Below are 14,704 nucleotides of genomic sequence, written 5' to 3'. Positions count from 1 at the left end.
ATGAAAACATCTGGGTGTAGATACAAGGGAAAGGAGGCACGCTCGCCTCAACTTCAAGCATCATGAGGCATCAGCTAACAGTTCAGACCGTGGGCTGGTAGCCTCTGCTCTTTTCATGCTGCAAACTGATCGTGATAAGAGATGTATATGTATACAGCCTCTGCTAATTACATTCTTTAAGGAGTTGTGAGAACTCTCCATGGAGCTTTATCAAAAAGCTGAAAGTGTTTTACAAAGCCCAGTTACTGCAGCTGTTTTGTATCAGCCTTCCAGTTTTGATGTTTCTGCTGCCCACAGAAGCAGAGGTCAGAACACAAGTTCTGCTCTATGCGTGTGGCTGAGTGAGCTCATCATTCCTGCAGACAACCCAAAAAAGTTAAAATTTGTCTTTCCCAGAAAGGCCACTCACTTGTACTATGACACGAAGGATGCAGAACAAGCTGTCATGCACACTGTTTCAGAGTGACTCTTCACCATCGTGCTTTTCTCAAGCAGTGAACTTGAGGCAACTTAAGGTAGTCCACTTAGTCAGACTTGAAAATGTTCAAAGTTATTTAGAACAATTTCAGGCTAATACATTTATTAGCCACTAGGGCACTTACTTTCCCTGAAGCAACTCTGAGACTGTATGGACACCGATGCAGAGTTGTACTGGAAGCAGCTGAACCTGATGTGCTTTCATCAGGGAGGGCATGTAGCTACGTGAAAAATGTGTAGCTGAGCAGTTTAAAAGTTCCACGTGCTGCTCTGTTTGGCATTATGCTGCTCCCCTAGGAGGATGCATATCTCCCTTGTTAAGTACTGCTACCTGTCTTGCATAGCTTTGTGTACAGCCACATGTGTATATTCATATGCTGTGTATGTGTATACATGTTTCTATGTAGTTAGGCTTGTACACGCATATACTGGAAATCCAGTCTGTTCTGCAAGTTTTGGTGGTATTTCTGATGGATGTCATGAGGCTTGTGCTCATCCGTCTGCTCTGTGGGTGAGAAAAGGACTTCCTAAAGAGGATGACAAAGCAGAAAGGAGGCAAAAAGCATAGGCAGAACAGTGTTTCCACTTACTCTTAAGAAGAACAAGTGCGCAGATAAACAATGAGCTGCCTGAACTCCTCACCCTTGGAACTGGCCATCAGAAGTGCCCAGACCTCCTGCCTTCTTCAGTTGTGCTATATCTGGGGAGGCCTGATTGTGGCCTTCCAGTCCTTGAAGTGAGTTTATAAGCAGGAAGGGGAGCAGCTTTTTACACCGTCTAATAACACCTTCAGGACATGGAGGAATGGCTTTAAAGTAAAGGAGCGGGAATTTAGGTTAGATGTTAGGGGGAAATTCTTTGCTCAGAGGGTGGTGAGGCCCTGGCACCACTGCCCAGAGAAACTGCGGTGCTCCATCACTGAGGCACTCAAGGCCAGGATGGATGGGGCCCTGGGCAGCCCGATCTGGTGCCAAAAGGCCTATGACAGAGGGTTGGAACCAGATAAGCTTTAACGCCCCTTCCACCCAAGCCATTCTATGATCTGGCTGCATTTCTTTATGCACGCTACAGACGCACCTTTCCCAAAAGCCAGGCTGCTGGCAGCCTACCCATTTATCCTGCCTGAAATGGCCTTTTCTGGCTGTTTAGACATGGTCAGAGTCTTTCTCTCAGCTTCCCTTGTGCCCTTGTTGCTACTGAAGAGCGCGCTGGTGCTTGCCAGCAGAGCTGTGCCATCTCTGGCAGTGCTGGACATGGCTCTGCAGGCTGGAGGTGTTGGGTGCTGGCAGGGCAGTTGTGTGTTGGCGTGGCTGGCGCTGCCGGTGCTGCATAGCCTCCGCCTTCACCCATCCACGGGGCATCCTGGGAGAAAGCAGCTCTTCTGGCTTTTTTTTTCCTCGCGATCTCACTCCGCCAGCAGCGCTCCCTTATTTCCACGCCTGCCCCAAGTCAATTTCAGTCTAATTGTAAGAGTAAGCAAACAGTGCTGTGAGTCGGTAATCCCCGCAGTCAAACACCTCAATCCCGGCGGCGGTGGGAGCGGTGTTGGCACGGCGCAGCTCGTGGGGAAGGGGCCCCGACATCTGTTTGCGCAGGAGCATTTCTGCAGCGACGCTTTGTGTGTTTTCCGCGGCGTCTCCCATGCGGAGGCGATGAAAAGTGTGTGTTTTGGCAAATCTTTTGTCTTATTGTGGTCGCTTGCAGCGGGGCAGCTCCTCGCAGCCGCCGCTTTGACAAAGCACCAGAGGATTCTGTTAAAAAGTTGTGTTTAGTAATTGTAGTCGTCGTGTCAGACCATAACTGACTCGGAGCTGAAGGATTTTTGTGAGATGAGTAGCTGTGCCAGCAGGGACCCAAGTCTCCTGGGCCAGGCGCGCTCTCATTAAGATTTGCCGCTAGCCGTGGCGGTGTTCGGCAAGTATGTGACGTGCATGCTGTTATTGTATGCTTGGCTTGTCAGCCTGCAGCTTTCTGACACTCACTTATGTCACTCTTTATTCAGAGAGGAAGAAGCTTTTGATAATTTGACAAGACAAGCTCTTAAACGATCTAGGTCATGGCCTTCACTGTCTGTGATTGTGAACATATTTCCTGAAAGCCCTGTCACTCATCACAGCTACATTTTCTCCCGGGGAGCCATAGGCCCGTCCCGGTCTCCTGTCAGCGCGTGCATTTTGGTTATTCATACGCCAAATACAGTGCTGGGGTTTCTCTCAGCATTTGCAGACGCCGCCGTGTTAGTGAGGCTAATCCTTCCCGCGCGGCGCTCCCAGCAGAGCCGCGTCCTGCGGCCGGCCGGCGGCGGGCCGAGGGAGCGGAAAGGAGGAAAGGCCGCTGAGCGCCGGTTTTGTGTTTGCTCACTGTTGTGGAAATATGAGAACTGGTGGCAAGGGCCTCGTCTATTGAGCACTCGAGTCCTGGGCTGCTGTCAGGGGCTGTTTCAGATTGAGTGTTTTATTTTCTTTGATGTTCACATTTGAGAATAGGGAAGTGGGAATTAAACAACAGATGCATTAAGCCGTTGTTCTGGTAAAACAATAATTAGCACCTGATAAAATCCAATATGGGTCAAAACGCGCGGAGTATCTCGTCCTGATCCGTCTGGTGTGGCACGCCGGGCTGCTTCGTCTTCGGTACGAAAAATAACCGCTCCGAGCAAACCGAGCGTGCGTGCGGCAGAAACGGCGTTATTTCTGAGGGACCTGTCGTGCTGAAGTTGCGCGGGCGAAGCGCCCGGACGGAGCTGGACGTGCTGCAGCCTGTGCTGGGAGTGCTTTCTGCAGCCGCAAAGCGCTGCACTGCTTTTAGCAGTGGTCACCTCTTGTGCTCCTGCATCGCAGCGCTGGCGTGCTCAGATGGCTGGGGCAGGAAATAAATGCAATCTTATTTCGGTGTAGCACATCTTGCTGCCAGCGTACTTGTGTACTGAGAGGGCTCCTCATTATATGAGGGCCATTTGTGGTTAGGTACTTCTAAATAAATCACAGCTTTGGCTGTTGTGTTAGTGATCTCTCCCATAGCAAACCGTGTTGTTCCATTTCAGTATTCAGCAGTAATTCCTAATGACATATTTTTTGTCATTCTGTGAGGAAAGATGCAGACAATAACTTCGAGGTAATAAGACTCCCGGTTAAAAGCATTGCTTTTAAGAGGCTGTTGTCTAGCATCTGGTTTGGTCTATTGTATTCTGCTTCTTATGTTTCCTAAGTGATCGTTCTGATGATGAAAAGTATTATACTGAATCACCATCTGCATGAAGAAATAGGCCTGGCCAATTTCCCCTTACCTTCCTTAAGTTTTCCCGCAGCCCCCAACATGCTCAGCAATAATAAAACTCACCTCTTGGTATCACGGCTCAATGGCTGGGATTTGTTAAGAGCTGTGCCAATTGTTGTTTCCCACTCTGAGTTTCAGATTTTCAGTATAAACCACATCTTTGTGTCCAAGAGAAAAAACAAAAAAACCAAACACATACATATATATATATATTCAAAAAAGTAACTAATATTTTCTATTATTAAATAGCTGCTGCATAAGTAAAGGTCATATCACAGAGTGGCATTTTGCCAGCGTGTGACACCTCCTTGATTGCGATTTTTCAACCATATTAGTCTGGGGACACTGTGGTAATCGAAAACTACCCAGAACTAATGTATAAATAACTGCCTGCTACCCCTGTGCTAAATCGAGTAGCAGCCTTGTGCCTGGCTGGGGCCTTCGGTAGTTTTGAGGAGGAAGGCAATATCTTTGATACGTTCCTTTTTTTATGAAGTAGGGAATGTTTATATATTGCATCTCAAAGCCCCGTGCAGGGAGGAAAGCCCTTTTGTTTGCATTTGGAAGCAGCTCGAGTTTGTTCGACCTGTCACTCGTGGCACTGCTTTCCTCTCTTAGAAAAGTGAGGTACTTCACACATTTCCTTTGTAGAAATATTAACGTGAGGCTCAAATATTTGCACGCGCTGTTCGAGTAAGATGCGAAATATCGAACCATTACAAAGAACAGATTGTAGGTTTTTCTCCAGAAAATTGTGTTACTCACAGAATGAATAATAAATAATATAATTTCCATCACATGTGGGAAAAACTTACTGAATGTACCATGGGGTGACTGCGAAAAACTTGGGTTATTTTTTGAGAGATTCGGTGGTTAATATTGATCGTGGTGTGTTGGATTTTTATTTTTTTTTTATTAGCATTCTCCATCAGAATAAAAGAAGGCAGGAGTTGAGACGTGAGAAAAAATTAATCAGAATCTGAGTAAATGTTGTTAGTACCGATTTGCAAGCAGCCGAGAGACTTCAGTGTTTGAAAACAGAGCTGCAGCATTTATGTTGAAGCCACGGAGTAACTGAGGTTTCTCCTTAAAATTCTGAAAATTGAGAGTGGCAAACCAGATTGGTAATTGTTCAAGTGATTAAGAAGTTGTTTTAATAGAAGCGTGAGCGTCTTAAACAAAAGCAGAAGACCTCCATTGAAGTAGCTGTGTACGCGCCCCTGAAGAACTGAACTGCTTCAGAACAAAGTGCCACTGTTCTGCATGTGCTCGTGGCGAGGATAGGAAGACAGAAATAAGCACAATTTTGTAACAGCGTTCAGAGCCTTGCAGAAATTACCCCCCAGCTTCGCTGATCGTTAACACGTCCTTGTTTTGCTGGGTGCACGTTTTCCTCTTTCCTTTCCTTCACGTATTCCTGAGGTCTATTGTGTAATTGCTGTGGTTGCAAATCTGCTCTGTAAAAATTTCTACAATGGGCTGCCCCTACAAGTTTGTTTGCAAGGCTGGCAAGTTGTGAAAAAAGGAGGAGAAGGAGCAAGCAAGCCATTGCAAAAATTGAAACATGAAAGCAATCTGCCATGCTTCTTGTTTACAACCCATCTGACATTAGGCTGCTGAAGATTATTATGTGTAACAATTATATTTTGATTAGGATAAGGATTTGTACGAAAATACTAAAATATTTCCATTTCTCCATGAAAAGAAGGTAGCTTGTGATTTTATTTCCACAGCACTCTATAAATTTAATAGGGCAGTAAATTTAGAATTTTAATTCATTTCTGTTTGCTTTACGATATTTATGCTTCTTATAGTTAAAAGCGTGCTGCTCTCCCAAACTTCCAGCCTTCAGAGAAGAACGGGAGAGCGAAAACTGTTACTGGCTTTCTGACAATGGCAGGGAGTGTGTTAAACCAGTGTAAAATTCAATTAAACTGTCTAGCCAGGTTTTTGAAGCTGAAATGCAGACCCTTTCAGTTAAGCTTCTTATTTTCCTGTGACCGACACCGGTGGATACTGTGTTATGCCAAAACCAACAGGCTGTAAAGCACCTTGTTTCATGCTCCTAGCTGATCAATATTTTTATTTTCCAGGCTTGCCCAGAAATATGGAGGCAGTATCACCTAACAGTAAGTAGAAACACCTTTTTTATTTTCTTCTACACCCAACCTATTTACTCTTCTGTGAACTGCTGACCAGAAAATATAGACAAGCATCTTCTGCAAGAAGATAATAAACATCTGAAGAGTTTTTGAACTGAAAAATGCAATGAAACACTGTCAGTGTTTTTTAAATATCTTTGGAGCTGACGATTTTGTTCTAGTACTGCAGTCATTAAATGAGTGTCTTGCAGCATTCTGTCCTCTCAATGACTACATTTAAACATTTGAAGAGAGTTGAATTCTAAGCTGAGGTGCATAGCAAAAGCAATGCCCCCATCTCAGATATCCCAGTTTCTAGCAATTACTCACAATATGACAGAGATCTCTTCTTAAAGGAATTAAATAAAATTCAACCAGAGTGTATTTGAGACATACACTTTATGAACTTTTGTAAATCATTTGCTGTTGCCAAGAATATAGCTGTAGCTTCTTCTTTGGCATGCATTAGGTGATCTTTAATAATTTAAGCAAGAAAATAAAACTTTCTGAACTACAGCAATACGTTACTTAAGGTTTTTCCTTGTATGTAAAGTAGAGATAAAAATAAAACAAAATGCATACTAATTTGGCTAGTTAGTTAAACCGGGAACAAAAATTATCTGGCTAAGACAATATTTAATGGTTTGGCATCAGAAATCTTTAATACATTAATTTCCAAAATTGTCATATAAAAAAAAAATGACTTTAAAGATTAGAATTTCTCCTGTTCATCTGAATCTTTGCTGCCACTGCTATCCAGATCTAACTCGTATCTATTTAGCAGTAATACATATTAGTCACTACTCCCCATTCAAGATCAAGTAGAAAAGTTTGTCCTGCACCTTTCCTTATGGGGTATTTGATGTGCATATTTTCTTAGGAGCAATAAATGGGGCATGTGGTTTATAATTTGCTGCCTCCACCACTTCAGAATAACGAAATGCTATTTTTTTCTGGCTTTGCTAAAGTTGGTAAATTGAACAATTACAGAAGAGCTGTGCTGAAAACCTCTTGCTTGTCTTTCCTATGTAATGATTTTAAAACACTGGAAATTCTCCACTCTCTGAGCACTTAATCATATTGTGGATGGAGCTGATATACTGTGTGTTAAGAGTTGAGCAAAAGGAACGTTTGCTGAATAGTCTGCTTGCATTTTTTAAATTGTTTAAAGGCAGAAGGTAAACATTTTATTTCATAATTATTCCTAAGGATGCATGTAAAAATGATTTCTGAAACATGTGAGGTACCTGAAGTCTTAAATCACATATGTGTGTTAGGTACAGCGGTGTGGTGAGTTCTCTTTTTAGTGAGGTATAGGATTTAGTTTTATTTTATTCCTACATTGACAGTACCTCAAAAAGCCAGTGACGTTGAGTACCTCAAAAATATTTTTGTAAGACATGGAGCAACTAAAACCTGACCAAGCTGTTGCTGTGGGCGCATTTGCAGCAGCTGAAGTAGAAAATTTTAGCTGCGAATTTTGTAGGAAGAGTTCAGAGTTCTTCACCTTGTGTAAAAGCCACATTTGTCAAAACGCTCTTGTAGGAGGGCAGAGCAGTTATGAATACAAGTGTGTTATTAAATACTATTATCACTGTCTGTGCACTATTTAGAGACGCTTTGAAATACAGTCAAACACGGAGACACAAAGATAAATAGTAGTGGAGTCAGACAATGGCTGTTGATAAATATTTTTTTTCTTTTCCAGCGGACTGTTAATGATGTGCATATAATCCAGATTTATGGTATCTGGGAAAAAATGTGCGCTTCACAATTTTTGCATGGGAAAGACTCTTTATCGCTCGCTTGAAGTTGCATTGGCAGTCAGATTAAGGCTGGAATTTTGAACTCTGTGTAGCAGAATGATATTTTTAAATTAGGTTGTACCTTAAGAAGTGGCGTTGCATGAATTGTTTAAATGCATGAGTCACGGCTTTTTTGCACTGAAATATTCTTTACATCCAAAGCAGGACAAATGTAAACAGTGCTCTTGGAAGACTTAAAACTTCTGTAACATAATAATGTATGTAATGTATATTTTAATAGAATTTTAAAAAGTGGATACTCTCATATCTACTCTCATATTTACTCTCATCAGTTTATAAATATTTCAGTGTAGGCATTGTTTTAATTTCCCTACTTTAGAATAAATGCTTTGATGCAAACAGGGTAGCTGTTAAAAGAGAAATAACACAAGTTTTAAAAAGTGGTGTTGTCATTGCCACTGTGCTGTGTAGGCTGCCTGGTTATTAAAAAGCAGACAGGTCACAGCGAGCTTTTCCTTTGCTTCAGTCATTGATACAACCGGTAGATTGTAACACTTTGGTAAATGGGGTGTCAAACGTGCAGGTAAATATATGCACAAATAAAGCAAGGTATTCCAGTTTTCAATAACAGACTACTTTCATAATGCTACTTAAAAAAAGAGCCATTACAAAAATTGTCCAAATGTTCTACATTATGTAAGGTATTCTTAATTAATTACTGTGAATGCTTGTTGAAAACACGCAGTGTTACACCTTTCTCTTTTGTGGAGCTCTTGGTGATTTTATTCATTATCTGGCTCTTTCCTAAGCGATGGACTGCCATCTATTGACTTACTGTAGCCCTTGCACACAAATGTGGGTTGACTAGAACAATGACTAAATAGCAAATCCAGTAAATCCATCCTGCTGGTGTGGATGGTGGTGGGTTTTGGTTTACACGTGGCAAATTCTGGCACATTACAAACAATACGTTATGTGGGCAGAAATGTCTTGTTTTAAACAAAGCAGACTAGCAATGCAAGAAATCTTACAAGCAGCTAAGATAGCAAAAAGGATCGTAAGTGGAATATTTTAATTTGCCTTCTGATAGAAGAAAAGATTATCATATTGCATTCACTGAAGCTTAAACCCAAAGGCTCTGTGATAATCAAAACTTTGTGACTGGATGAAGTTCTTTTCTTTAAACTTTTTCTTTCAGCTCTGTGAAGTGAAATTATTGTGTAAAAAACAAAGTCAGCAAAACAAGCCAGTTGCTGCTGTAGTTTAAAATAGTATCTAACAACTTCCTTATGGTGGTGACGGAGAAGTTTTACAAATCGCTCTCACCACGTCTGCTCTCTTTCTCCTACATCTGAAAAAGGAAATTGCATTTGTCAAAACACATTTTAAATTTCTATTCATCAAATAGGTCAGTTTTGATACCAGCCTACGTCTATCAAAGAGGTTATTATCAATTCATATTACAACAGCAAGATCTTCATTTTCAGGTCCAGAAGAAACAGTTTTGATCATGACTTACTGCAGGGTAAATGATAGCAAGTGTAATTTTTTCACAGGCAGGGCATTAGAAGTTCTTAGCAAACTGTTGTAGATTATTACGAAACTTAACTTAGGTTTGACTTTCTAAATGGTAACTGTTCCACAAACCCAGAGAAATATGGCCCTAGCTCCAAGAACACACATCACATCCCATTTTCCCACATCCTCAGAGCTTTGGGGTGCTTTTTCACCCTCAGAAGGTTTGGCTCTTTTTCATTCCCTCACTCTTTTGTGTTTCACCCGTGAAGGCAGTTGCATTCATTCAGTGATCTGTACTCAAATGGAGTCCAATTTGTAACCATGTATTTTCAGGGAGAGAAGTAGCGGAAATACTTGAGGCCAAGGTGCCTACGATTATCATTTGCCCTGTTCAATTTTGCAGCATGTTCTTTAGGAAAAAAAGGTACACAAGTGTCTCTCTGCATATAAGATGGTATTTGTTTGCCTAGGTGTGTTTCTCATGACAGCTTCTACATTACATAGCCCTGAGCATGCGGGATGGACAGGCCTGCTGCAGGCCGCGTCCGTCGAGGGACGGCCATGTCCCACATTAAGTATTAACCACGGATGGTGCGTGGGAAGGAGTGGATCTGGAGATAACACGGCTGGAGTCTCACTTCACGAAGGGAAGTTTGTTTCCACCCGGTGTCTGTCCACCGGCGTCGGAGGCCTTGGGCTCGCACCAGCCAGGCCGGCTGCTGGCATCCGTGGCAGGCACCTCATGGCTGACGTGGCTGGAAAATGTAGGGGAGAACGTTTGTAGTGCCTTTTGCTGGGGGTGTGAGGCTGCACGGTGTGCACCTGGCTGAGGCGCAGCTCTAACTCTTCCTGTGTGGTGGCAGCTGATAGCAGCACCGGGGAGATGAAGCGAAATGCACGGCTCCGCTGCACGCATTGCACTGCTTCATTTCTTCAGAGGGGCTGAAGGTACGCAGGAGGGAGCACAGCAAGGCCAGCTCCAGAGCAAAGCAGGGACACCATCACCAAACAGGAGGTAATGCTGCAAGTGTTAGCATCGCTTTCAACAAATGCATGTGAAGTAGTGAAATTCCTGCCTGAAATGGGCAGTGCCCGATCTTTGTTTACGACGTGTTTCGCAGTATACACACCCATGTTAAAAAACATGCCTTGCTTGGATGGGGCTTTCTTCCTGACAAGGCTGCCCATTTCCACCCGCCTTTCTGCCCTGTGCCACTCAGCAGAAGGACTCCTTCCTGTCCCCTGCCTGTGCTGCTCTCACTCAGATGGAAGCTGCTAGACCAAGATGGCCACCAACAGAGTTTTACAAACACCAGAATTTTTCGGCTCGCAGAAGCTATCATTTAACTTGCTTTTTGACAGTTTGTTAATCTTATGTTTAATCCGCTTAAATTGAAGAAGGTGAAGCTGGAATTGGCTGTTTTGGCCTCTGTGTGTAAAAGTCACGAAAGGACAATGCACCTTTTGTGTTTAAATTTTGTGCTTGGGTTTCTTTGTGTGCCATTATTAAAACCCCCCGTGGCCTGCTGCGTTTCCTCTGAGATAAAAATGTAAGCGGTGTTGCTCACGGTCAATCTGTATCCTTTACATGCGGCTTCCAGCAAATTTTAGATGTCGTTCCAGGCCGAGATATTTAAGCCTGAGAGATTTGCTTTGCAGGAGAGCTCTGTGGGCTTTGCGCCGGTGAAAAACAGGTTTAGGAGCATTTTCAGGAGGAGATTCAGCCTGAGTGGGCCGTGCACAGGGATGAGGCTGCTGTGTGGCACTGAGCATGGCTGCAGTGCCAGCTGCTCTGCTCTTGGCATGACACGAGCCTGCCAGACCGCTAGGTTGTCATGTCTGTGTTAAATACACTGGATTTCAGAATTTGACAAGCTTAGTGTGGGACGTTTAAAAGTTATTCTTGCAGATTGTTGTAAAAACAGAACTTTGTTTACTCCGTGGATATTGTTGTGGTGGCGTTTTTTTTTAATTTTGGAAGCACAGTGTAGGTTCTTGTGTGTCAACAGTCGGTAGCCATTCGGTGGGATAATGTGCAGTGCAGTCAGCCCCAAATTGCTGGGAGGAGAACAGGAATACCTGGAAGGCAGAGGCGTCTCCTCACTTGGCACAACAGGGAGAGGTGACTTTGTGGTGTTTTGGGTGCTGAAAGGTTTTGTATTTTCAGAGAATTTGTGGTGTCCTTTTTTGCCAGGAGAAAAGTAGGGAAGATCATTCACAGCAGCTGGCACATTATTTTGTTTTTAAGTCATAGGTGTGCTTTGTTCAAAGCTTAGCACTGTAGCTTTGGCAAGTGGCATTCCGTAATAAAGATGCTTCACAGTTTTCTGCTGACTGAGTGTACTGGGGACGGGCGGACATGCTGTCTGAAAAGTATCTTGGATTTCAGTTTATATTGCTTTTGTTTGTCCCTTGTTACTTACACCTTGTCCAACATTGTTGTTTCTCCTTCAAGTTTCAGGTATTCTTGAGGTTGTCAGGAAAATTATTTTAATTTGGAAAAAAAAAACAAAAACAAAACAAAACCCTAACCAATTTTACAAAAGCCAGTATTCTTTCTGACAGCTTTTATGGCACACATGAAAAAAGAATTTCACATTCTGAAATAACCAGCACAAATGCTGTTCAGTAGCTTACAGCCAGGAAATCCATTACTCGGAGTTCTCTCCCATTTTTATTTTAAAACAGTATTTGAAATAATAAAGGAAAATCACCTTTCTACGTGCTTGCAGTGTCCACAAAGAGTACTGCTTGGAAATTCTCTTTTCAGGATAATGTTGGGTTTTTAACTTAGGCATCTCAGCACTCAGGAGATTACTCAGGAGTGCTGAGTAATGGAGACGTGGGTATTGGTTCACATGAATTAGGAATTTCAGACTGGTTACCTGCAAAACACAAACACACCTTTGCACTTCCATTTTCTTTCATGGGCAAGAGGTGAAGAGTTTTAGTACTTTCCTTTTGCAGAGTTCAGGTTCTTAACTGATCGCTTTTATACCACAGGGGGCATGGGAGTCACCCAGCTCAGCATCTGGCTCTGCTACAGCAGTCCTGAAAGCTGAAATGACTCTCAGGAATTCCATACTCCTACACAGACCTGAGAGGCTGTTTTGGATGGGCTGTATAATCCTCTGCAGCACAGTAATCAGCTGTCACTTACCTTAATCATTTAAGCAGGCATGCTTTCTCTAACATTTTATCTCTCTCGTGCTCTTCCCCATCTGCCTCCCCAGGAAATAAAATAAAGGATGCTTCTAAATTGAGGGTTAAGGGCTGACTACGTCTTGACCAGAAACTGCATTTTAATGCATTCCCGGGAACAGTTTAGGATTTGGGGAAGTGGAAAGCCTGCCTGACTGAACCCAGACATTTCCATTTCTCTGATTTTGGGGTTCCAAATAGCCTCGCCAAACTGTTTGGTAAGTGGCATCCTTCAGAGAGTCCCTAATCTCGGTATGCATTTTGTAGTAATATAAGGGACTGTGCTTTTAGCAAAACTGGTTTGTCTTCACCCTGCCTTTAAGTGGGAAAAGGAAAAGAAGATGAAGGTTTGGAAATGAAAAATTTGAATTAAATTAAAAAATTAAATTAAGAGCTCTATACATTTACACATTTGTGATTGCCTGGGAAGTTCTTTATGCAGCACACAGCTTCTGCAAACGCTGTGCTAGCAGCTCTGGTGGTAAAAGGAGCCCACGTTTGGAGTAGAGGTGGGAGAGCCGCTGCCCAGCCCTGCTGACTTGTTGGCAGAAATTACTCCATTCTTCATCTGTAAACCACCCTCACTTTCTTTGCCCAGCATGCGTTACTTATGTGATACACCAGAATTCCTGCATAATTACTTAAACAGGAAACTTGGTAAGAACCACGGCTGAAATACTTCCCTGTCGTATACGAGACCACGCTTTTGTTAAGTGGAAGAATCGACTTGATCTTTTCTTCAGAGCTAATGGATTTGGTGAGCATTTTCATCTCACTTTCTTCAGTTTGAGAAGGTGAACTTACGCAGTCCTTTAAGTAATTTCTGTTATTTCAGGTATTAGAAGGATCAGCTGTCTGAATAATGAAAATAACTGCTCTCATGATGGAATCAGATTTGCAGTGTGTTTCAGAAATACGCTTCTATTCGAGGAAAAAAAAATAAATCAATGTTTCCATGCCCCTTTTTGGCAGTGGATTTTGTGTGTAAATATTTGTATGAAAGTCCCTTTATTCCTGCGAAGGGTGAAGGTGTTTTTTCTGTTTTGTTAGAGCTCACAGTCCGCTTCAAAATTCCATAGGAAACAAACAACTATCTGCGATCTGTCACATATTTTAAAATATATTGAAACAATGCTTTTATGTAGTTAATATAAAAGGCATTTTTGCTACCTTTTTGCATTGCAAAATAGAAGAAAAATAACATCCCACTGGAGCATAAATACCCAGCGTTTGCACGTACATCACAATGATGACCAATACTTTGCTTGACACATCTCCACTCAGTAGCTGTTTGTAAATTACGTGCGTTAGTAGCACTGAAGCTGTTCCATACAAACACTTCCTGTTTTAAGATCTCACAGGTGTCTAGCAACAACTGTCTGTTTAGCTCTGCTGTGGCAGAAGCGTATGCAATTGCCCATGTACACTGCCAGAACTGCTAGCTCATCTTGTCAATTATCTGTATATTAGGGACAGCTAAGAGCTCGCATCAGACTGTAACTTTCTCAAGTTATGCTTGATCATGTTAATAATCTACGGATTAGGATTCTCTAAAAGCAATTTAATTCTGAGAGAGTCTATCACATCAATAATATTAAAACGTCATGTTAAGCCCTGTCGTATGATTAAAAAAACTGTCTTACTGACAGAACTACCCTGGTTTTGTTTTCGTATTTTGGAAACTCAGTCATAGAAGGAATTCAGGAGAACAAAAGGCCTGTGTAAATGACGTGTTGTGTAAATCCATGTGCCCGGTATGGATGTGACCATAGCCGGGTACTGTTTTACTCCTTGATGTATTCTCATAGCAGTGGTCTGCCTGGATAATACGATATGCATAGCTTTAGCAGACAGAATCCAAAGGCCATGAGCATAACTCTCAAATGGGCACCATTCGTAACCTGTATGCTGGTCTCAGCCCTCTGTGGAAACAAACCACTGCACTGCCATCATTGGCTGTTCTTTTTAGCTCCAGCACTTGGATGAACTGTTACTTGCAGATTCGTGATTTATTTTGCCTTACGGTCTGATGTAGTTCCAGCTCAACAAGGCACCTTTGCTGCTCTGTCTGCTGAAGGGCTGCCATATACAGGCCCCCTGATCAGGATGAGGGGGCTGATGAGGCCTTCCATAAGCAACTGGATGTAGTGTCACGTTCCCAGGCACTGGTGCTTATGGGGGACTTCAATTATCCAGATATTTGCTGGACGACCAACATAGCCAGGCACGCACGGTCCAGACGGTTCTTGCAGTGCGTTGAAGACAACTTTCTGATGCAGGTGGTGGAGGAACCGACGCGGGGGGGGGGTGTTACTGGACCTTATT

The 14,704-nt window shown here is 42.7% G+C and overlaps 1 protein-coding gene across 2 annotated transcripts in view; it reads left to right on the top strand.

The window, feature by feature from the left end:
- ZCCHC7 (zinc finger CCHC-type containing 7) overlaps nt 1–14,704 on the top strand; it is a 111,362-nt gene that overhangs the window by 74,504 nt on the left and 22,154 nt on the right. For both annotated transcript variants that reach the window (XM_010726270.3, XM_010726269.3), the window contains one exon: nt 5,847–5,882. In XM_010726270.3, coding sequence (XP_010724572.1) covers nt 5,847–5,882 — 36 coding nt within the window. The remainder of the gene's footprint in view (nt 1–5,846; nt 5,883–14,704) is intronic.

The sequence above is a fragment of the Meleagris gallopavo genome, chromosome Z (assembly GCF_000146605.3).
Source record: "Meleagris gallopavo isolate NT-WF06-2002-E0010 breed Aviagen turkey brand Nicholas breeding stock chromosome Z, Turkey_5.1, whole genome shotgun sequence".
NCBI lineage: Eukaryota > Metazoa > Chordata > Aves > Galliformes > Phasianidae > Meleagris > Meleagris gallopavo.
This window is presented reverse-complemented; position numbering and strand designations above follow the sequence as displayed.